The sequence below is a fragment of the Lichenostomus cassidix genome, chromosome 25 (genome assembly GCF_008360975.1).
Source record: "Lichenostomus cassidix isolate B80296 chromosome 25, HeHo_3.0, whole genome shotgun sequence".
Taxonomy (NCBI): domain Eukaryota; kingdom Metazoa; phylum Chordata; class Aves; order Passeriformes; family Meliphagidae; genus Lichenostomus; species Lichenostomus cassidix.
The window spans coordinates 3,345,920-3,370,678 of record NC_139505.1 but is presented as its reverse complement, the minus strand read 5'-3'; the positions used below and the strand labels follow the sequence as shown (position 1 = coordinate 3,370,678).

The window sequence follows — 24,759 nt, the reverse complement described above, 5'->3', positions numbered from 1 at the left end:
GGGATTTTGCGCTAAATCCCTCCTGATTTAGGATTTTCCAGATCGGGAAAAACTCTGGGAATTTTTTGGGGAATTTTTTTGGGATTTTGCGCCAAATCCCTCTGGATTTAGGATTTTCTGGATCGGGAAATTCTCTGGGAATTTTTTTGGATTTTTGGGGGATTTTTTGGGAATTTTTTTTGGGTTTTGTGCTAAATCCCTCCGGATTTAGGATTTCCCAGATCAGGAAATTCTCCTGGAATTTTTTGGATTTTTTGGGATTTTTTTTTTTGGAATTTTTTTGGAATTTTTTGGGGATTTTTTTTGGGATTTTTTTTTTGGATTTAGGGAATTCCCGGATCGGGAAAAACTCCGGGAAGGGCTGAGGAAAGGGACAGAGGGACAGGGAGGTGACAGGGAGGTGACAAGGAGGTGACAATGTCACCTGCACCGTACCGGCGAGAGTAAAAACAACGGAATGAATGGAAGCGCCAAGAAATTGGGGAAAAATCCCCGGAAATTTGGGGAAAAATCCCGGAATTTTGGGGAAAAATCCCCGGATTTTGGGGAAAAACCCTGGAATTTGAGGAAAAGTCCCGGAATTTTGGGGGGAAATCCCGGAATTTTGGGGAAAAATCCTGGAATTTTGGGGAAAATCCCCGAAATTTGGGAAAAAATCTCTGGAAATTTGGGGAGAAATCCCCGGAAATTTGGGGAAAAATCCACGGAATTTTGGGGGGAAATCCCTGAATTTTGGGGAAAATCCCAGAAATTTGGGGAAAATCCCAGAATTTTGGGGAGAAATCCCCAGATTTTGGGGAAAAACCCTGGAATTTGAGGAAAAGTCCCGGAATTTTGGGGGGAAATCCCGGAATTTTGGGGAAAAATCCTGGAATTTTGGGGAAAATCCCTGGAATTTGGGAAAAATCTCTGGAATTTTGGGGAAAATCCCAGAAATTTGGGGAAAATCCCAGAATTTTGGGGAAAACCCCCGGAATTTTGGGGAAAAATCCCCAGATTTTGGGGAAAAACCCTGGAATTTGAGGAAAAGTCCTGGAATTTTGGGGGGAAATCCCGGAATTTTGGGGAAAATCCCAGAATTTTGGGGAAAATCCCAGAATTTTGGGGAAAAATCCCCAGATTTTGGGGAAAAATCCCCGGAATTTGAGGAAAAAACCCCATAAATTCCAGGAAAAACCCCATAAATTCGAGGAAAAACCCCATAAATTCCAGGAAAAAAAACCCCCAAAATCTCACAACCACCAAACTCCCCCCAATCCCGGGCTCACCGCGCACCCCTGAATATCAGAGGCCGCCCGCCGCCTCCCTAAAACCCGCCAAAAAAACCCATTTCGGGACCATTTTCGGGGACATTTTCGGGGACTTTTTTGGGAATTTTTTCCCGCCCCTAAACGTGCGTCTGCATCCTCTGCTGGAACCTCTGCCCCGCGTAGTCCGACGAGTGTTGGGAGGTGTAAGAAAACCGCGAGTATTTCCCCACGGCGTCGAACGCCTCGTAACCGCCGCGCTCCAACCCCGCCGCCGCCGCCGCCGGCCCGTAGCCCAACCGGTACGCCGGGTAGCCACCGGGGAAAGCCGCGCTCGGGCCGCCGTAGTTCTCGTAGGACAGCTGGCCGGCGGCGTCGCCCGTTCCCGGCGGGTTGCCGGAATTTTCCGGCGGGAAGTCGCGGGGATATCCCGAGCCCAGCTGGGCGTAGGCGCTGGAGTGGGATAAGCGGGAAGGCGGGCGAGCGTCGAAGCGGGTTGGGCCACTGGCCGGTGGCGGGCGGTAGTCGCCGTAGAGGACGGAGCGCGAGGACGGGCGGTCCTCGTGGGCGCGGACGTTGTAGTAGCCGTTGGTGGGGTCCTGGGGGGGGAAAATGGGGGTTTTAGGGGTTTTGGGGGAAATTTTGGGGTTTTGGGGAGATTTGGGGTTTGGGGGAGATTTTGGGGTTTTGGGGGAGATTTGGGGGTTTTGGGGGAGATTTTGGGGTTTGGGGGAAATTTTGGGGTTTTGGGGAGATTTTGGGGTTTTGGGGGAGATTTTTTGGGGTTTTGGGGAAATTTTGGGGTTTTGGGGGAGATTTTGGGGGTTTGGGGGGAATTTTGGGGTTTGGGGAAATTTTGGGGTTTGGGGAGAGAGTTTTGGGGGTTTTGGGGGGAGATTTTGGGGTTTTGGGGGAGATTTTTGGGGTTTTGGGGGAGATTTTTGGGGTTTTGGGGGAGATTTTGGGGGAAATTTGGGGTTTTGGGGGATTTTGGGGTTTTGGGGGATTTTGGGGTTTTGGGGAATTTGGGGTTTTGGGGATTTTGGGGTTTGGGGGAGATTTGGGGTTTTGAGATTTTTGGGGTTTGAAATTTTAGGGTTTGGGGGAGATTTTGGGGTTTTGGGTGAGATTTTGGGGTTTTGGGGGAGATTTTGGGGTTTTGGGGGAGATTTTGGGGTTTTGGGGGAAATTTTGGGGTTTGGGGAGATTTTGGGGTTTTGGAAATTTTGGGGTTTTGGGGGAGATTTTGGGGTTTTGGGGGAGATTTTGGGGTTTTGAGGGAGATTTTGGGATTTTGGGGTTTGGGAAATGGGGTTTAGGGGGTTTTGGGGGAATTTTTGGGGTTTTTGAATTTTGGGGTTTGGGGGAATTTGGGGTTTTGGGGAAATTTGGGGTTTTGGGGGGGAGATTTGGGGTTTTGGGGGGGAGATTTTGGGGTTTGGAAATTTGGGGTTTTGGGGGAGATTTGGGGGTTTTGGGGAGATTTTGGGGTTTGGAAATTTTGGGGTTTGGGGAGATTTTGGAGTTTTGGGGGGGAGATTTTGGGGTTTTGGGGGAGATTTTGGGGTTTTGGGGGAATTTGGGGTTTTGGGGGAGATTTTGGGGTTTTGGGGGAGATTTGGGGTTTGGGGAGATTTTGGGATTTTGGGGGAGATTTTGGGGGTTTTGGGGAGATTTTTGGGGTTTTGAAATTTTGGGGTTTGGGGAGATTTTTGGGGTTTTGGGGGAGATTTGGGGGTTTTGGGGGAGATTTGGGGGTTTTGGGGGAGATTTGGGGGTTTTGGGGGAGATTTTGGGGTTTTGGGGGGAAATCTTGGGATTTTGGGGTTCTGGAGGGGAAAATCCCGGGGGGGTTTAGGGGGTTTGGGGGAAAATCGTGGGATTTAGGGGATTTTGGTGGGGTTTAGAGGGTTTTGGGGGAAAATCTGGGGTTTTGGGGTCCTGGAGGGGGAAATCTGGGGGTTTAGGGGGGGGTTTAGGGGTTTGGGGGATGATTTGGGGTTTTGGGGAAATAATGGGATTTGGGGGTTTGGGGGATTTGGGGAAATAATGGGATTTAGGGATTTTGGGGTTCTGGGGAAAATCCTGGGGTTAGGGGATTTTGGGTCTTGGGGAAAAATGGGGGTTTAGGGGGTTTGGGGGGTTTGGGGGAGATTTGGGGTTTTGGGGGTTTGGGGTTGGGGGGGGTTTGGGGTTTGGGGGGAAATAATGGGATTTAGGGATTTTGGGGATGAAATCCGGTGGGTTTAGGGATTTTGGGGAAATTCTGGATTTAGGGAATTTGGGGTTTGAGGGGGAAAAATGGGGGTTTTGAAATCTTGGGGTGGGTTAGGGAAGAGGAAAAATTCCATGGGGTTTAGGGGATTTGGGGGAAATCCTGGGATTTAGGGGGATGTTGTTGGTTGGGGGGGAAATCCAGTGGGATTTAGGGAATTTGAGGGAGAACAAAGAGGACAAAATCCCATGGGATTTAGGGGATTGGGGAATAAAACCTCATGGAATCCTGGGGGATTTAGGAAATTTGGGGGAAGAACAAATGGGGGCAAAATCCCATGGGATTTAGGGAATTGGAGAATAAAATCCCATGGGATTTAGAGAAATAGGTGATAAAAATCCATGGGATTTAGGGAATTGGGGGATAAAATCTCATGGGATTTAGGAAATTTGGGGGAGAACAAAAGGGGATAAAATCTTATGGGATTTAGGGAATTGGGGGCTAAAACCCCATGGGATTTAGGGAATTTGGGGAAGAACAAAGAGGACAAAACCCCATGGGATTTAGGGAACTGGGGGATAAAACCCCACGGGATTTAGGGAATTTGGGGGATAAAACCCCATGGGATTTAGGGAATTGGAGAATAAAATCCCATGGGATTTAGAGAAATAGGTGATAAAAATCCATGGGATTTAGGGAATTGGGGGATAAAATCCAGTGGGATTTAGGGAATTTGGGGATAAAATCCTGTGGGATTTAGGGAATTGGGGGATAAAATCTCATGGGATTTAGGGAATTTGGGGAATAAAACCCCATGGGATTTAGGGAATTTGGGGATAAAACCCCATGGGATTTAGGGAATTCGGGGATAAAACATCATGGGATTTAGGGGATAAAATCCAGTGGGATTTAGGGAATTGGGGAATAAAACCCCATGGGATTTAGGGAACTGGGGGATTGGGAATGAGCCCAAAGAGGGGAAAATTTTGGGATTTTTTCCCGTTTTCCCGCCCACCTTGAGCTCGTACTCCTCGCGGGTGTCGATGGTGTCGCAGCGCAGGTCCTGCTTCAGGTCCACGTCGTCCTTGAAGGACTGGAAAATCAGGGAATTTTGGGATGGGATGGGAGGGGAGAGACCCTAAAACCCACCCCGTGAGCCCAGGGGATGCAGGGATGGGGAATGGGGGGGATTGTCTGGGGCAGGGGTGGGTTTGTCCTGAAATCCCATTGGAAATCCCAATTGCAATCCTTAAAATCCCTAAAATCCCATTGGAAATCCCAATTGCAATCCTTAAAATCCCAATTCCAATCCCTAAAATCCCATCTGAAATCCCTATTCCAATCCCTAAAAATCCCTACAATCCCAATACATAGAATCCCTAAAATCCCTAAAATCCCAATATGTGAAATCCCTAAAATCCCTAAAATCCCAATTCCAATCCCTAAAATCCCTAAAATCCCAGTATGTAAAATCCCTAAAATCCCTAAAATCCCAATATGTAAAATCCCTAAAATCCCATTGGAAATCCCAATTCCAATCCCTAAAAATCCCTAAAATCCCAATATGTAAAAACCCTAAAAATCCCTAAAATCCCTAAAATCCCATCTGAAATCCCAATTCCAATCCCTAAAAATCCCTAAAATCCCAATATGTAAAAACCCTAAAATCCCAATATATAAAATCCCTAAAATCCCAATATGTAAAATCTCAAAAATCCCAATATGTAAAATCCCTAAAATCCCACTATGTAAAATCCCTAAAATCACTAAAATCCCATCTAGACCGTGGAATCCTGGAGTGGTTTGGGATGTCCCACTGTCCCAGGGAAGGATTTGTCCCCAAAATCCCATTTAAAACCCCAAGGGACAATTCCCACCCCAAATCCAACCCCAAGGGACAATTCCCACCCCAAATCCCACCCCAAATCCAACCCCAAGGGACAATTCCCACCCCAAATCCCACCCCAAATCCCACCCCAATTCCCACCCCAAATCCCACCCCAATCCCACCCCAATCCCACCCCAAATCCCATCCCAATCCCCACCCCAAATCCACCCCAAATCCCACCCCAATCCCACCCCAAATCCCACCCCAATCCCACCCAAATTCCCCCAAAATCCCATTAAAAACCCTAAAGAACAATTCCCACCCCAAAGAATGATTCCCACCCCAGTGCCACCCCAATGCCACCCCGACCCCGCGCTGTCCCTCACCGAGTAGATGGCCTTCATGACCCGCGTGGCTGTGGAGACGCTGGCCGTGTCCTCCTCGCGGTCAGCGGTCAGCGTCAGCGGCTCGCGGTTCACCGTCTCCACCTTGATGTCCAGCTTGCGCAGCGTGACGTCCTTGCGGCCTGGAGGGACCGCGGGGTGACCACGGGGTGACCACGGGTGGACGTGGGGTGGTCATGGGGTGGTCATGGGGTGACCATGGGGTGACCATGGGGTGAACATGGGGTGACCGTGAGGTGACCATGGGGTGACCATGGGGTGGCCATGAGGTGACCATGGGGTGACCATGAGGTGACCATGGGGTGGCCATGGGGTGGCCATGAGGTGACCATGGGGTGACCATGAGGTGGCCATGAGGTGACCATAGGGTGACCATGGGATGGACATGAGGTGACCATGGGGTGGCCATGGGGTGGTCATGGGGTGACAATGAGGTGACCATGGAGTGGCCATGGGGTGACCATGAGGTGGCCATGGGGTGGCCATGGGGTGGACATGGGGTGGCCATGGGGTGGCCATGGGGTGGTCATGGGGTGACAATGAGGTGACCATGGGGTGGCCATAGGGTGACCGCAGGGTGACCATGGGGTGGCCATGGGGTGACCATGGGGTGACCATGGGGTGACCATGGGGTGGCCATGGGGTGGCCATAGGGTGACCATGGGGTGGCCACATGGTGGCCATGAGGTGACCACCACAGGGTGACCATGGGCTGACCACGGGGTGGCCATCAGGTGACCGCAGGGTGACCATTGGGTGACTATGAGGTGACCATGAGGTGACCGCAGGGTGACCGTGGGGTGACCGCAGAGTGGCCATGAGGTGGCCATGGGGTGGCCATGGGGTGACCATGAGGTGACCACCACAGGGTGACTGTGGGGTGACCACAGAGTGACTATGGGGTGGCCATAGGGTGGCCATGGGGTGACCATGAGGTGACCATGAGGTGACCATGAGGTGACCACCACAGGGTGACTACGAGTTGACCATGAAGTGACCACAGGATGACCATGAGGTGATTACGGGGTGACCACAAGGTGGCCATGGAGTGACCATGAGGTTACCATGGGGTGACCACAGGATGACCATGAGGTGACCATGGGGGACACCACGGGTGACCATGAGGTGACCACAGGATGGCCATGAGGTGACTATGGGGTGACCACAAGGTGGCCATGGAGTGACCATGAGGTGACCATGAGGTGACCACAGAATGACCATGGGGTGCCCAAAATCGTTCCCTGACCACCCCAAATCCCACCTTGACCACCCAAAATCCCACCTTGACCACCCAAAATCCCTCCTGACCACCCAAAATCCCTCCTGACCACCCAAAATCCCATGTTGACCACCCAAAATCCCACCTTGACCACCCAAATCCCTCCTGACCACCCAAAATCCTTCCTGACCACATAAAATCCCTCCTTGACCACCCAAACCCCTCCTGACCACCCCAAACCCCTCCTGACCACCCAAAATCCCACCTTGACCACCCAAATCCCACCTTGACCACCCAACCCTCTCCTTGACCACCCAAAATCCCTCCTGACCACCCAAAACCCCTCCTGACCACTCCAAATCCCTCCTGACCACTCCAAATCCCTCCTGACCACCCCAAATCCCTCCTGACCACCCAAAACCCCTCCTGACCACCCAAACCCCTCCTGACCACCCAAAATCCCTCCTGACCACCCAAATCCCTCCTGACCACCCCAAATCCCTCCTGACCACCCAAAATCCCACATTGACCACCCCAAACCCCTCCTGACCACCCAAAATCCCATTTTTCCCCCAAACTCACTTCCTTTCCGGCGCCGGTAGAGGACGCAGGCCAGCGCGGCCAGGAAGGCCACCAGCAGGATGCTGGCGCCGATGGTGGCACCGGCGATGATCCCCACGGGCAGCACCTCTGCGGGGACACGGCCACGGTGACCACCGCGTGACCACCGCGTGACCACCGCGTGACCACCGCGTGACCACGGGGGTCTGGGGATCCCAAAGTCCCTCCATGGTCACCCGAAGTCCTTCCATGGTCACCCAAAATTGCTGGAGGTGACCATGAAGTGACCACAGGGTGGCCATGGGGTGACCATGAGGTGGCCACAAGGTGGCCACAAGGTGACCACGGGGGTCTGGAGATCCCAAAGTCCCTCCATGGTCACCCAAAGTCCTTCCATGGTCACCCAAAATCGCTCAAGGTGACCATGGGGTGACCACAGGATGGCCATGGGGTGGCCATGGGGTGACCATGGGGTGACCATGAGGTGACCACCACGTGACCACCGGGTGACCACGGGGTGACCATGGGGGTCTGGGGATCCCAAAGTCCCACCATGGCCACCCAAAGTCCTTCCATGGTCACCCAAAATCGCTCAAGGTGACTGTGAGGTGACCTCAGGGTGACCACGAGGTGACCATGGGGTGACCACGGGGGTCTGGAGATCTCCCAGACCCCATGACCACCCAAAGTCCCTCCATGGTCACCCAAAGTCCCTCCATGGCCACCCGAAATTGCTGGAGGTGACCATGGGGTGACCACAGGATGGCCATGGGGTGGCCATGGGGTGACCATGAGGTGACCACAAGGTGGCCACAAGGTGACCATGGGGGTCTGGAGATCCCAAAGTCCCTCCGTGGTCACCCAAAGTCCCTCCATGGCCACCCAGAGTCCCTCCATGGCCACCCAAAGTGCCTCCATGGTCACTCAAAATCGCTCGAGGTGACCACCACAGGGTGACTGCAGGGTGACCATAAGGTGGCCACGAGGTGACCACGAGGTGACCACGGGGTGACCACGAGGTGACCATGGGGTGACCACAGGATGGCCATGGGGTGACCACAAGGTGGCCATGGGGTGACCACCACAGGATGACCATGGGTTGACCATGGGTTGACCACAGGATGACCATGGGGCGATCACAGGTTGACCACGAGGTGACAACATGGTGGCCATGGGGTGACCATGAGGTGACCACCACGGGGTGACCATGAGGTGACCATAGGTTGACCATGGGGTGACCATGAGGTGACCACAAGGTGGCCATGGGGTGACCATGGGGTGACCAATGTCCCTAGGATGTCCCCAGCTGTCACCTCTCTCCTCCAGCTGGATGATGTCCATCCCCATTCCCTGTCCCCAGGATGTCCCCAGTGTCCCCAGGATGTCCCCAGGATGTCCCCAGCTGTCACCTCTCTCCTCCAGCTGGATGATGTCCATCCCCATTCCCTGTCCCCAGGATGTCCCCAGTGTCCCCAGGATGTCCCCAGGATGTCCCCAGCTGTCACCTCTCTCCTCCAGCTGGATGATGTCCATCCCCATTCCCTGTCCCCAGGATGTCCCCAGTGTCCCCAGGATGTCCCCAGGATGTCCCCAGCTGTCACCTCTCTCCTCCAGCTGGATGATGGCCGTCCCCATTCCCCAATGTCCCCAGGATGTCCCCAATGTCCCCAATGTCCCCAGCTGTCACCTCTCTCCTCCAGCTGGATGATGGCCGTCCCGGGCCCGAAGCTGTTCCAGGCGGTGCAGTTGTAGCGCGTCTGGAAGTCGGCGTCCACCACGTTCTGGATGGTCAGCGTGGACAGCACGCCGCTGCCCGTCTGGCTCCTCTCCACCGTGTAGCGCTCCAGCGTGCCGGCTTCCAGAATGTTCTCCTTCCACGCCCACGCCTGGCCGCGACACGGGGGACTGGTCAGGGCTGGGGACTTGTTGACCACCCAAAATCCATCCTTGACCACCCCAAAATCCATCAGTGACCACCCAAAATCCATCCTTGACCACTCAAAATCCATCACTGACCACCCAAAATCCATCCCTGACCACCCAAAATCCCACCTTGACCACCCAAAATCCATCAGTGACCATCCAAAATCCATCAGTGACTATCCAAAATCCATCCTTGACCACCCAAAATCCATCAGTGATCACCCAAAATCCCCAACTTGACCACTCAAAATCCCACCTTGACCACCCAAAATCCCACCTTGACCACCCAAAATCTCTCCTGGCCATCCCAAATCCCACTTTGACCACCCAAAGTCCATCCCTGACCACCCAAAATCCCTCCTGACCACCCAAAATCCCACCTTGGCCACCCAAAATCCCTCCTGACCACCCAAAATCCCCAACTTGACCACCCCAAATCCCTCCTTGACCACCCAAAGTCCCTCTTGGCCACCCAAAATGTCTGCTGACTACCCAAATCCCACCTTGGCCACCCCAAATCCATCCTTGACCACCCAAAATCTATCAGTGACCACCCAAAATCCCTCCTTGACCACCCAAAATCCTTCCTGACCACTCAAAATCCATCCTTGACCACCCAAAATCCATCGGTGACCACCCAAAATCCATCCTTGACCACTCAAAATCCATCCTTGACCACCCAAAATCTGTCAGTGACCACCCAAAATCCCCTCCTGGCCACCTAAAATCCCTCCTGACCACCCAAAATCCCTCCTGACCACCCAAAATCAATCAGTGACCATCCAAAATCCCAACTTGACCACCCAAAGTCCCTCCTTGACCACCCAAAGTCCCTCCTTGACCACCTAAAGTCCCTCCTGACCACCCAAAATCCATCAGTGACCATCCAAAATCCCCAACTTGACCACCCAAAATCCATCAGTGACCATCCAAAATCCATCCCTGACCACCCAAAATCCATCCTTGACCACCCAAAATCCCACCTTGACCACCCAAAATCCATCAGTGACCACCCAAAATCCCTCCTGACCACCCAAAATCCCAACTTGACCACCCAAAATCAATCAGTGACCACCCAAAATCCATCAGTGACCACCCAAAATCCATCCTTGACCACCCAAAATCCATCAGTGACCACTCAAAATCCATCCTTGACCATCCAAAATCCATCACTGACCACCCAAAATTCATCCTTGACCACCCAAAATCCATCAGTGACCATCCAAAATCCAACAGTGACCACCCAAAATCCATCAGTGATCATCCAAAATCCCTCCTGACCACCCAAAATCCCTCCTGACCACCCAAAATCCCTCCTGACCACCCAAAATCCCAACTTGACCACCCAAAATCCATCAGTGACCACCCAAAGTCCCTCCTTGACCACCCAAAATGTCTGCTGACCACCCAAATCCCACCTTGGCCATCCAAAATCCCACCTTGACCACCCAAAATCCCACCTTGACCACCCAAAATCTCTCCTGGCCACCCCAAATCCCACTTTGACCACCCAAAGTCCATCCCTGACCACCCCAAATCCCACCTTGACCACCCAAAAACCCAACTTGACCACCCAAAATCCCAACTTGACCACCCAAAATCCCACCTTGGCCACCCAAAATCCCACCTTGACCACCCCAAATCCCACCTTGACCACCCCAAACCCCTCCTGGCCACCCCAGATCCCGGTGGTCACTCACGATGCGGTCAGGGGGAGGAGTGCTGCCGATGAAACACTCGACTTTGCCGCGGTCGCCGCGGACGGCGTACTGCACCGGCTCGCTGGAGATGATGGGGGGACCTGGAAAATGGGGAAAAAATGGGAAAAATGGGATTTTGGGTGGCCAAGGAGGGATTTTGGGTGGCCAAGGAGGGATTTTGGGTGATCAGGAGGGGATTTTGGGTGGTCAAGGTGGGATTTTGGGTGGTCAAGGAGGGATTTTAGGTGACCACAGATGGATTTTTGGTGGCCACAGATGGATTTTTGGTGGCCACAGATGGATTTTTGGTGGCCACAGATGGATTTTGGGTGGTCAGGAGGGATTTTAGGTGGTCAGGAGGGATTTTGGGTGACCACAGATGGATTTGGGGTGGCCAAGGAGGGATTTTGGGTGATCAGGAGGGGATTTTGGGTGGTCAGAGAGGGATTTTGGGTGACCACAGATGGATTTTGGGTGGTCAGGAGGGATTTTGGGTGGTCAAGTTGGGATTTTGGGTGGTCAAGTTGGGATTTTGGGTAGCCATGGAGGGATTTTGGGTGGCCAAGGAGGGATTTTGGGTAGCCACAGGGTCTGGGAAGATCCTCTCTAGTGTCACCCTTTGGTCACCCTTTGGTCACCCTGATGTCACCCTATGGTCACCCTGTGGTCACCCTGTGGTCACCCTGTGGTCACCTCACTTGAGATGATCGGTGAAGGAAAAAAAAGGGATTTTTGTTCTTGAAGGAAGGAAAAAAAAGGGATTTTTGGGTGGATTTTGTGGTGATTTCGGGGTTATTTTTGGGGTGATTTTGGGTGGATTTTGGGGTCATTTCAGGGTGATTTTGGGGTTATTTTGGTGGAATTTTGGGGTGATTTCGGGGTGATTTTTGGGGTGGATTTTGGGGTTGATTTCGGGGTGAATTCTGGGGGTTTTTGGTGGGATTTCAGGGTGATTTTGGTGGGATTTTTGGGGTGGTTTTGGGATGATTTTGGGGTTATTCCAATGGGATTTTGGGGTCATTTTTGGGGTGATTTCGGTGGGATTTTGGGGTGATTTTGCGGTAATTTTGGGGTCATTTTTGGGGTGATTTCAGTGGGGTTTTTGGTGTGATTTTTGGGGTGATTTTGGGGTTATTTTGGTGGGATTTTGCAATGATTTTTGGGGTGATTTCAGCGGGATTTTGGGGTTATTTTGGTGGAATTTTGGGGTCATTTTTGGGGTGATTTTGGGGTCATTTCAGCGGGATTTTGGGGTGATTTCAGGTGGATTTTTGGGGTGATTTCTGTGGGATTTTGGGGTGATTTCGGCAGGATTTTGGTGGGATTTCAGGGTGTTTTTGGGGTGATTTTGGGGTTATTTCGATGGGATTTTGGGGTAATTTCAGTGGGATTTTGGGATGATTTTTGGGGTGATTTTGGGGTGATTTCAGGGTGATTTTGGTGGGATTTTGGGGTCATTTTTGGAGTGATTTCAGTGGGATTTTGGTGGGATTTCAGGGTGATTTCGGCAGGATTTTGGTAGGATTTCAGGGTGATTTTGGGGTTATTTCGATGGGATTTTGGGGTGATTTCAGTGGGATTTTGGGATGATTTTTGGGGTGATTTTGGGGTGATTTCAGGGTGATTTTGGTGGGATTTTGGGGTCATTTTTGGGGTGATTTCAGTGGGATTTCAGGGTGATTTTGGGGTTATTTCAATGGGATTTTGGGGTGATTTCAGTGGGATTTTGGGGTGATTTTTGGGGTGATTTTGGGGTGATTTCAGGGTGATTTTGGTGGGATTTTGGGGTCATTTTTGGAGTGATTTCAGTGGGATTTTGGTGGGATTTCAGGGTGATTTCGGCAGGATTTTGGTGGGATTTCAGGGTGATTTTGGGGTGATATTGGGGTTATTTTGATGGGATTTTGGGGTGATTTCAGTGGGATTTTGGGATGATTTTTGGGGTGGATTTCAGAGTGATTTCGGGGGGATTTTGGGGTGACTGACCGTTGACGAAGAGGGTGACCTCCCTCTCGCCCACGCCGATCCTGGGGACGATGGCCTTGCAGACGTACTGCCCGGCGTCAGCCTGCGTCACCGACTTGAGGTACAGCTGGTTGCTGTTGCTCAGCACCTGGGGACGGTCCCAAAATCCCAAATCCTGAAACCCCAAATCCTGAAACCCCAAATCCTGAAACCCCAAATCCTGATCCCAAAATCCCAAATCCTGAAACCCCGAATTCTGATCCCAATCCTGAAACCCCAAATCCAATCCAAATCCTGAATCCCCAAATCCTGATCCCAATTCCAATCCCAAAATCTCAAATCCCGAAACCCCAAATCCTGATCCCGAAACCCCAAATCCCAAAACCCAAATCCTGAAACCCCAAATCCTGATCCCAATCCTGAAACCCCAAATCCAATCCAAATCCTGAATCCCCAAATCCTGATCCCAATTTCAATGCCAAAATCTCAAATCCTGAAACCCCAAATCCTGAAACCCCAAATCCTGATCCCGATCCCAATCCCAACCACAACCCCAATTCGAATTCCAATTCCAACCCCAATTCCAATTCCAGTGCCAATCCCAATGCCAATGCCAATCCCAATCCCAAATCCAAATCCTGAAACCCCAAATCCTGATCCCAATCCTGAAACCCCAAATCCTGAAACCCCAAATCCTGATCCCAATTCCAATCCCAAAATCCCAAATCCTGAAACCCCAAATCCTGATCCCAATTTCAGTCCCAAAATCTCAAATCCTGAAACCCCAAACCCCAAATCCCGATCCGAATTCCAATCCCAAAATCCCAAATCCTGATCCCGGAACCCCAAATCCTGAAACCCCAAATCCTGATCCCAATACTGAAACCCCAAATCCCGATCCTGATCCAAATCCCGAAACCCCAAATCCTGATCCCAATCCTGAAACCCCAGATCCTGATCCCGAAACCCCAAATCCTGATCCCAATTCCAATCCCAAAATCTCAAATCCTGAAACCCCAAATCCTGAAACCCTGAATCCTGATCCCGATCCAAATCCCGAAACCCCAAATCCCAGAACCCCAAATCCTGATCTCAAAACCCCAAATTCTGATCCCAACACCCCAAATCCCAATCCTGATTCAAATCCCGATCCCAATCCTGAAACCCCAAATCCTGAAACCCCCAATCCTGAAACCCCAAATCCAAATCCTGATCCCAATCCCAAAACCCCAAATCCTGATGCTGATCTCAATTCTGAAACCCCAAATCCTGATCCCAATCCCAGTCCAAATTCCAATCCCAATCCAAATCCTGATCCCCCAAATCCTGATCCCGAAACCCCAAATCCTGATCCTGATCCCAATCCCGAAATCCCAAATCCTGATCCTGATTTCAATCCTGAAACCCCAAATCCTGAAACCCCAAATCCCAAAACCCAAATCCTGAAACCCCAAATCCTGATCCCAATCCCAAAATCCCAAATCCTGATCCCGAAACCCCAAATCCCGATCCCAATTTCAATGCCAAAATCTCAAATCCCGAAACCCCAAATCCCGAAACCCCAAATCCAAATCCTGATCCCCCAAAATCTGAAACCCCAACCCCAATTCTGATCCCAATCCCGAAACCCCAAATCCTAATCCTGAAACCCCAAATTCCAATCCCGAAACCCCAAATCCAAACCCCAAATCCAAATCCTGATCCCGATCCTGATCCCAACCCCAACCCCAACACCAATTCCAATTCCAGTCCCAATCCCAATGCTAATCCTGATCCCAATCCTGATCCCCCAAATCCTGATCCCAGAACCCCAAATCCTGAAACCCCAAATCCTGATCCCGAAACCCCAAATCCTGAAACCCCAAACCCCAAATCCCGATCCCAATTCCAATCCCAAAATCCCAAATCCTGATCCCGATCCCAAATCCTGATCCCGGAACCCCAAATCCTGAAACCCCAAATCCTGATCCCGAAACCCCAAATCCTGAAACCCCAAATCCTGATCCCGAAACCCCAAATCCCAAAACCCAAATCCTAAAACCCCAAATCCTGATCCCAATCCTGAAACCTCAAATCCTGATCCCGAAACCCCAAATCCTGATCCCAATTCCAATCCCAAAATCCCAAATCCTGATCCTGATCCCAATCCTGAAACCCCAAATCCCGATCCTGATCCAAATCCCGAAACCCCAAATCCTGATCCTGAAACCCCAAATCCTGAAACCCCAAATCCTGATCCCAAAACCCCAAGTCCTAATCCTGATCCCAATCCTGAAACCCCAAATCCCAAAACCCCAAATCCTGATCCCAATCCCAATCCCAATTCCAATTCCAATTCCAATTCCAGACTCAATCCTGATCCCAATCCCAGTTCAAACCCCAATTGCAATCCCTATTCCAATTCTAATCCCAACCCCAATTCCAATTCCCAATTCCCAATCCCAAATCCCAATCAATTCCCAAATCCCCAATCCCCAATCAATTCCGAATTCCCAAATCCCAAATCCCAATTCCCAATCAATTCCCAATCCCAAATCCCAAATCCCAAATCCCAAATCCCAAATCCCAATTCTCAATCAATTCTCAATCCCCAATCCCAAATCCCAAATCTCAAATCCCAAATCCCATTCTCGGATCCCATTCCTGTTCCTCATTCCAGGAATTTTTCCGTGAATTTTCCGTGAACTTTCCGGAAATTTTTTTTGAATTTTCCATGAATTTTCCATGAATTTTCTGTGAATTTTTTAGGAATTTTCTGGGAATATTAAAAAAAAAATTTCCAGGATTTTTCTGTGAATTTTTCGGAACTTTTCCATGAATTTTCTGGGAATTTTCCAGGAATTTTCGGTGAACTTTCCGGAAATTTTCCAGAAATTTTTTGGTAATTTTTCCATGAATTTTCCATGAATTTTTCATGAATTTTCTGTGAATTTTTCAGGAATTTTCCAGGAATTTTTTGGTAATTTTTCTGCGAATTTTCCGTGAATTTTTCAGGAATTTTTCATGAATTTTCTGTGAATTTTCCATGAATTTTTCAGGAATTTTTCAGTAATTTTTCTGTGAATTTTCCGTGAATTTTCTGTGAATTTTTCTGGAATTTTCCAGGAATTTTTTGGTAATTTTTCTGTGAATTTTCTGTGAATTTTTCATGAATTTTCCATGAATTTTCCGGGAATTTTTTGGGAATTTTTTTGGGACTTTTTTCAGGAACTTTCTGGGAATTTTCTTGGGAATTTTTCCGTGAATTTTCCGTGAATTTTTCAGGAATTTTTTGTGAATTTTTCCGTGAATTTTTCGTGAATTTTTTGGGAATTTTTCATGAATTTTTCATGAATTTTCTGTGATTTTTTCAGGAATTTTCCAGGAATTTTTTGGTAATTTTTCTGCGAATTTTCTGCGAATTTTCCGTGAATTTTCCGTGAATTTTTCATGAATTTTTATTGGAATTTTCTGTGAATTTTTCATGAATTTTTCGTGAATTTTCTGTGAATTTTCTGGCAATTTTCCGTAAATTTTCTGTGAATTTTTTCAGGAATTTTCCGTGAATTTTTTTGGAATTTTCCGTGAATTTTCCATTAATTTGCCGTGAATTTTCTGGGAATTTTTTGGTAATTTTTCTGTGAATTTTTCATGAATTTTCTGTGAATTTTTCGTGAATTTTTTGGGAATTTTTCATGAATTTTCTGTGAATTTTTTAGTAATTTTTCTATGAATTTTCTGTGAATTTTTCGAGAATTTTTCGTGAATTTTTCATGAATTTTTCATGAATTTTTGGTTAATTTTTCTGCGAATTTTCTGCGAATTTTTTTGAAATTTTCTGCGAATTTCCCGTGAATTTCCCGTGAATTTTTGGGGAATTTTTTGGGAATTTTTTTTGGAATTTCCCGTGACTCGTACCATGTTGGATTCCTTCTTGGTCCAGGTGAGGGTCAGCGGGGGATTCCCTGACCACACGCAGGTCAGGGTGACATCGGAGCCGATGTCGGTCACCGTGGGCTTGGGGTCAACCACGATCCGCGGGGCGACTGCGGGGAAAAAATGGGGGAAAAATGAGGAATTGGGGGAAAAATGGGGGAAAAATGGGGAATTGGGGTGAAAAATGGGGGAAAAATGGGGAATTGGGGTTAAAAAATTGGGAATTGGGGTGAAAAATGGGGAATTGGGGTGAAAAAATGGGGAAAAAATGAGGATTTGGGGGAAAATGGGGGAAAAAAATTAGGATTTGGGGGAAAATGGGGAAAAAGTGGGGATTTGGGGTGAAAAATGGGAAAAATGAGGATTTGGGGGGGAAAAATGGAATTGGGGTGAAAAAAAATGGGGAATCAGGGTTAAAAATGGGGATTGGGGGGGAAAAAAGAGGAGTGGGGTAAAAATGAGGATTTGGGGTAAAATGGGAAAAATGAGGATTTGGGGGAAAATGGGGAAAAATGGGGAATTTGGGGTAAAGGGAATTGGGGTAAGAAATGGGGAATTGGGGTTAAAAATGGGGATTTGGGGGAAAAATGGGGAACTGGGGTGAAAAAATGGGGAAAATGAGGAATTGGGGGAAAAATGGGAATAAAATGGGGAACTGGGGTAAAAAATGGGGGGAAAATGAGGATTTGGGGTAAAAAAAAACAGGGAAAAAAAGAATAATTGGGTTAAAAATGGGGGAAATGGGGAATTGGGGGAAAAATGGGAAAAAAATGAGGAATTAGGGGAAAAATGGGAAAATGAGGAACTGGGGGAAAAATGAGGATTTGGGGTGAAAAAATGGGAATTGGGGGAAAAATAGGGAATGGGGTGAAAAATGGGGAACTGGGTTAAAAAATGGGGAAAATGAGGATTTGGGAAAAATGGGGAATGGGGTTAAAAAATGAAATGAGGATTTGGGGAAAAATGGGGGAAAAATGGGGAATTGGGGTTAAAAAAAGAGGAATTGGGGTAAAAAAAGGGGAAATAAATGGGGATTAGGGGGAAAAATGGGGAATTGGGGTAAAAAATGGGGGAAAAAAGAGGAATTGAGGTAAAATTTTGAGGCTGTTTTGGGTCCATTTTGGGTCCATTTTTGGACCATTTTTTGGCCATTTTTGGACCATTCTGGGGCCATTTTTAGTGCCATTTTTTGGCCATTTTTTTGCCATTTTTTGGCCATTTTTTGCCCATTTGGGGGCCATTTTCAAAGCCATTTTTTGCCCATTTTTTGGCCATTCTGGGGCCATTTTTTCACCATTTTTGAAATCATTTTTTGACCATTTTGGGGCCAATTTTTTTCCATTTTTGGACCCATTTCTAAGCCATTTTTTTTCCATTTTAGGGCCATTTAGGGCCATTTTAGGGCCGTTTTTGGGGTGACTCACAGTGCACGTCCACCAGGGTGCTGACGTTGGTGCTGCCCACGGCGTTGTGCACCTCGCAGCTCACCGGCCTTTTGGGGACATTTGGGGCCATTTTGGGGCCATTTTGGGGCCATTTTGGGGACATTTTGGAGCCATATTTTGACCATTTTCAAAACCATTTTTTGGCCCTTTTGGGACCTTTTTTTGGACTTTTTTTGGCCATTTTGCGTCCATTTTTTGACCATTTTCGAAACCATTTTTTTACAATTTTTTTACCATTTAGGGTCATTTTGGGGCTGTTTTGGGGCCGTTTTTTGGACTCTTTTTTTGCCTGTTTTGGAGCCATTTTTTGACCATTTTGGGGCCATTTTTTGACCCTTTTTTTGCCATTTTTTACCATTTTGGAGCCATTTTAGGGCCATTTGGGGGCTGTTTTTTGGACTCTTTTTTTGGCTGTTTTGGGGTCATTTTGGGGCCATTTTTAGGGCCATTTAGGGCCATTTTAGGGCCGTTTTTGGGGTGACTCACAGTGCACGTCCACGAGGGTGCTGACGTTGGTGCTGCCCACGGCGTTGTGCACCTCGCAGCTCACCGGCCTTTTGGGGACATTTGGGGACATTTTGGGGCCATTTTGGGGCCATTTTGGAGCCATTTTGGAGCCATATTTTGACCATTTTCAAAACCATTTTTTGGCCCTTTTGGGCCCATTTTTTGGACTTTTTTTGGCCATTTTGGGTCCATTTTTTGACCATTTTCGAAACCATTTTTTTACAATTTTTTTACCATTTAGGGTCATTTTGGGGCCGTTTTGGGGCCGTTTTTTGGACTCTTTTTTTGCCTGTTTTGGAGCCATTTTTTGACCATTTTGGGGCCATTTTTTGGACCATTTTTTTGCCATCTTTGACCATTTTGGAGCCATTTTAGGGCTGTTTCGGGGCCATTTTTTTGACTCTTTTTTGGCCATTTTTGGACCATTTTGGGGCCACTTTTTTCCCATTTTTTTCCCATTTTAGGGTCATTTTTTGGCCATTTTTGGGGCGACTCACAGTGCACGTCCACGAGGGTGCTGACGTTGGTGCTGCCCACGGCGTTGTGCACCTCGCAGCTGACGGGCTCCGTGAAGAAGGTGTGATCCACCTGCGTGTCGTACCTGTTCTCCGTCGCCTCCTCGATCAGCACCCCGCCTTTGGCCCACCTGAGGGGTTTGGGGACATCGGGGTGGGGTGAGACCCTGATCCCAATCCCGAGTGCTGATCCCGATCCCAAATCCCAATCCAGAATGTCGATTCTGATCCTAAATGCCAATTCTGATCCCAAATCCCAATCCGGAATGTCGATTCTGATCCTAAATCTCGATCCCGATCCCAGATCCCAATCTGGAATGTCGACTCTGATCCTAAATGCCGATTCTGATCCCAAACCCCAATCCTAAATGCTGATCCCGATCTGAAATCCCAATCGCAAATGTCGACTCTGATCCTAAATCTCAATCCCGATCCCAGATCCCAATCCCGAATGTCGATTCTGATCCTAAATGTCGATTCTGATCCCAAATCCCAATCCTGAGTGCTGATCCCGATCCCAAATCCCGATCCCGAATGTTGATTCTGATCCTAAATGCCAATTCTGATCCCAAATCCCAATCCCGAATGTCGATTCTGATCCTAAATGTCGATTCTGATCCCAAATCCCAATCCCAAATGTCGATTCTGATCCTAAATGTCGATTCTGATCCCAAATCCTGATCCCGAATGTCAATTCTGATCCTAAATCTCGATCCCGATCCCAAATCCCAATCCGGAATGTCGATTCTGATCCTGAATCTCGATCCCGATCCCAAATCCCAATCCCGAATGTCGATTCTGATCCTAAATGTTGATTCTGATCCCAAACCCCAATCCTAAATGCTGATCCCGATCCCAAATCCTGATCCTAAATCCCGATCCCGATCCCAAATGCCGATCCCAATCCTGATCCTAAATGTCGATTCTGATCCCAAATCCTGATCCTAAATCCCAATCCTGAATCCCAATCTCGATCCCAAATCTCAATCCCAATCCCAAATCCTGATCCCAATCCCAAATCCCAATCCCAAATCCCAGTCCCAAATCCCAATCCCAACCCTGAATGTTGATTCTGATCCTAAATCCCGATCCCAAATCCCCATCCTAAATGCTGATTCTGATCCCAAATCTCGATCCCAATCCTAAATGTTGATTCCGATCCCAAATCCTGATCCTAAATCCCGATCCCAATCCCAAATCCTGATCCCAATCCTAAATGCCGATTCTGATCCCAAATCTCGATCCCAATCCTAAATGCCGATTCCGATCCCAAATCCTGATCCCAACCCCGAATCACAATCTCGATTCCAGATCCTGATCCCAATCCCAAATCCCAACCTCAATCCCATCCCAAATTCCAATACCATCCCAAATCCAACCCCAATCCCAAACCCAATCCCATCCCAATTCCAAGCCCAATACCAATTCCAACCCCAAACCCAATTCCAATCCCATCCCAATCCCATCCCATCCTAACCCCAATTCCAATCCCAATCCCAACCCCAATCCCAACCCCAATCCCAACACAAACCCAATCTCATCACCAATCCCAACCCCAATTCCAATCCAACCCCAAACCCAATCCCAACCCCAACCCCAGTCCCAATTCCAATCCCAATTCCAATCCCATCCCAACCCCAAACCCACCCCAAACCCACCCCAATCCCAATCCAAATCCCACCCCAATCCCATCCCAAAACCAAACCCAACACCAAACCCAAACCCAATCCCATCCTAACCCCAATCCCAACACAAACCCAATCCCACCACCAACCCCAACCCCAAACCCAATCCCATCCCAAACCCAATCCCAACCCCAACCCCAGTCCCAATCCCACCCCAATCCCAATCCCATCCCAAAACCAAACCCAACACCAAACCCAAACCCAATCCCATCCTAACCCCAATCCCATCCCAGCCCCAATCCAACCCCAAACCCCATCCCAATCCCAACCCCAATCCCATCACCAATCCCAACTCCAATTCCAACCCCAATTCCAACCCCAATCCCAATTCCAACCCCAAACCCAATCCCATCCCAACCCCAAACCCAATCCCATCTCATCCCAATCCCAATTCCAACCCTAAATCCCCAACCCCGGGATTTGGGGTCACCTGTAGCCTTTGATCTCGGGGTTGGCTGTGGCCATACAGGTGAACACGACCCTCTCGCCCTCCTGCACCGTCTGGGGCTGGATGGACAGCGTGACCGTCGGGGGATCTGTGGGGTCGGCATGGGGTCAGGAGCCCTGAATCCCACCCCATGTGGGAATCCTAAATCCCTGTCCTTGTGGGAATCCTAAATCCCTGTCCTTGTGGGAATCCTAAATCCCTGTCTTGTGGGAATCCTAAATCCTTGTCCTTGTGGGGATCCTAAATCCCTGTCTTGTGGGGATCCTAAATCCCTGTCTTGTGGGGATCCTAAATCTCTGTCCTTGTGGGAATCCTAAATCCCTGTCCTTGTGGGGATCCTAAATCCTATCCAGTTTGGGGATCCTAAATCCCTGTCCTTGTGGGGATCCTAAATCCCTGTCCTTGTAGAGACCCTAAATACCATCCAAATTTGGGAATCCTAAATCTCTGTCCTTGTGGGGATCCCAAATCCCTCCCGGGGTGGGAATCCTAAATCTCTGTCCTTGTGGGGATCCTAAATCCCATCCCAGTGAGGGAATCCTAAATCCATGCCAATGTGGGGATCCTAAATCCCATCCCAGAGTGGGAATCCTAAATCCCTGTCCTTGTTGGGATCCTAAATCCCATCCAAATTTGGATTCCCAGGAAATGGAGACCCTAAATGCCATCCCAGTGTGGGAATCCTAAATCCCTGTCCTTTTGGGGATCCTAAATCCCTGTCCTTCTGGGGATCCTAAATCCCATCCAAATTTGGGTTCCCAGAAAATGGGGACCCTAAATCCCTGTCCTTGTAGAGACCCTAAATCCCATCCCAGTGTGGGAATCCTAAATCCATCCTTGTGGGGATCCTAAATCCCTCCTGGGGTGGGAATCCTAAATCCCTGTCCTTCTGGGGATCCTAAATCCCATCCCAGTGTGGGAATCCTAAATCCCTGTCATTGTGGGGATCCTAAATCCCATCCCATGTGGGAATCCTAAATCCATGTCCTTGTGGGGACCCTAAATCCTTCCCGGGGTGGGAATCCTAAATCTCTGTCCTTGTAGAGACCTCAAATCCCATCCAAATTTGGGAATCCTAAATCCATGTCCTTGTGGGGATCCTAAATCCCATCCAAATTTGGGAATCCTAAATCCCTGTCCTTGTAGAGACCCTAAATCCCATCCCAGTGTGGGAATCCTAAATCCCTGTCCTTGTGGGAATCCTAAATCCTGTCCCAGTTTGGGAATCCTAAATCTCTGTCCTTTTTGGGATCCCAAATCCCTCCCAGGGTGGGAATCCTAAATCCCATCCCAGTGTGGGAATCCTAAATCTCTCTCCTTGTGGGGATCCTAAATCCCATCCCAATGCGGTCATCCTAAATCCCTGCCCTTTTGGGGATCCCAAATACCATCCCATTTTGGGAATCCTAAATCCCTGTCCTTGTGGGGATCCTAAATCCCATCCCATGTGGGAATCCTAAATCCCTGTCCTTGTGGGGACCCCAAACCCCTCCCGGGTGTCACCCGCTGTCCTTTTGGGGACCCTAATCTCCTCCCGGGTGTCACTCGCTGTCCTTTTGGGGACCCCAAGCCCCTCCCGGGTGTCACTCACTGTCCTTGTGGGGACCCCAAGCCCCTCCCGGGTGTCACCCGCTGTCCCCTCCCGGTGGCTCTGGTGGCCTGCAGTTCCCGCAGCAGCCACCAGAGGGCAGTGTTTGCCACCGAGCGCCGCCCTGCCTCCTCCTCTTCTTCCTTCTCTTCCTCCTCTTCCTCCTCTTTTTCTCCTCCTCCTCCTTCTCCTCTTCCTCCTCCTCTTCTTCTTCTTCTTCTTTCTTCTCCTCCTCCTCCTCTTCTTCCTCCTTTTCCTCCTCCTTCTCCTCCTCTTGTTCTTTTTCTCCTCCTCCTCTTCTTTCTTCTCCTAATCGTCCTCCTCTTCCTCCTCTTCTTCTTCTCCTCTTCCTCCTCTTCTCTTCTTCTCCTCATTTTCTTCTCCTCCCCCTCCTCCTCCTCTTCTTCTCTTCCTCCTCCTCTTCCGCCTCCTCCTCATCTTCCTCCTCCTCCTCTTCCTTATCTTCTCCTCCTCCTCTCCTTTCTCTTCTTCTCCTCATCTTCTTCCTCCTCCTTCTCCTCATTTTCCTCCTTCTCCTTCTTCTCTTCATCTCCTCCTTCTCCTCCTCCTCTTCCTCCTCTTCTTCCTCCTCTTTCTCTTCCTCTTCATCCTCTTGCTCATTCTCCTCCTCCCCCTCCCCCTCTTCCTCCTCTTCCTCTTCATCTCTTCCTCCTCCTCTTCTCCTCCTCCTCTTCCTCCTCTTCCCTTCTTCATTTTCTCCTCCCCCTCCTCCTCTTCTTCCTCTTCTTCCTTCTTCTTCTCCTCTTCCTCTTATTCTCCTCCCCCTCCTCCTCTTCCTCCTCCTCCTTCTTCTCCTCATCTTCTTCCTCTTCTTCCTCCTCTTTTTCTTCTCCTCTTCCTTCTCCTCCTTATTGCCCTCTTCTTGTTCTCTTCCTCCTTTTCCTCCTCTTCCTCTTCTCTTCCTCCTCCTCTTCCTCTCTTCTTCCTCCTCCTCCTCCTCCTCCTCCCCACCAAACTCCAAACCCCCCAAAACCCCCAAAAACCCCCAAAATCCCCCCAAAACCCACACCCACCTCCCCACCCCTCACCCCCACGATGCCCCCAAGGGTGTCCCCATGTCCCCAAGGGTGTCCCCATGTCCCCAAGGGCCACTCACGGTGGACGTTGAGGCGGACGGAGGTCTCCTTGCCGGCCGGCACGGCCTCGTTGGAGCTGCGGCAGGAGAAGGTCCGGCCGATGTCCAGCTCGGTGGGGTTGATGGCCAGCAGGCTCGTGGTGGTCTCCCGCTTGCCATCGGCCAGCACCTCCTGCGGTCACAGGGGACGTGGTGACAGCGCTGGGGACACTGAGGACACCGGCAGGAACTGGGGACATTGGGGACACCGGGGACACTGGGGACACTAGGAGGACACTGGGGACACTGGGAGGGACACTGGGGACACTGGGGACACTGGTGACACACTGGGGACATACCGTGACGGTGACAGCGCCGCCCTGCTGGAGGCCATCGCGGAACCAGGCGATGGTGGCGGCAGGTTTGGGGGGACACTGGGGACACTGAGTGGGACACTGGGGACACTGGTGACACTGGGGACATACCGTGACGGTGACAGCGCCGTCCTGCTGGAGGCCA

The 24,759-nt window shown here is 49.7% G+C and overlaps 1 protein-coding gene across 3 annotated transcripts in view; it reads right to left on the bottom strand.

Annotated features, from left to right (window-relative positions):
• Nucleotides 1-1,352: 1,352 nt before the first annotated feature.
• KIRREL1 (kirre like nephrin family adhesion molecule 1) overlaps nt 1,353-24,759 on the bottom strand; it is a 48,757-nt gene continuing 25,350 nt past the window's right edge. For 2 of the 3 annotated variants that reach the window (XM_085082310.1, XM_085082311.1), the window contains 12 exons: nt 24,283-24,433; nt 21,560-21,665; nt 19,479-19,575; nt 18,402-18,453; nt 16,960-17,087; nt 13,084-13,210; nt 11,098-11,198; nt 9,162-9,360; nt 7,496-7,603; nt 5,677-5,816; nt 4,478-4,555; nt 1,353-1,846 (listed from right to left, as the gene is read on the bottom strand). In XM_085082310.1, coding sequence (XP_084938436.1) covers nt 1,388-1,846; nt 4,478-4,555; nt 5,677-5,816; nt 7,496-7,603; nt 9,162-9,360; nt 11,098-11,198; nt 13,084-13,210; nt 16,960-17,087; nt 18,402-18,453; nt 19,479-19,575; nt 21,560-21,665; nt 24,283-24,433 — 1,746 coding nt within the window. In that variant the 3' untranslated portion in view covers nt 1,353-1,387. Of the gene's footprint in view, nt 1,847-4,477; nt 4,556-5,676; nt 5,817-7,495; nt 7,604-9,161; nt 9,361-11,097; nt 11,199-13,083; nt 13,211-16,959; nt 17,088-18,401; nt 18,454-19,426; nt 19,576-21,559; nt 21,666-24,282; nt 24,434-24,759 lie in introns of all 3 variants that reach the window. The other variant, XM_085082312.1, reaches the window with a different exon arrangement.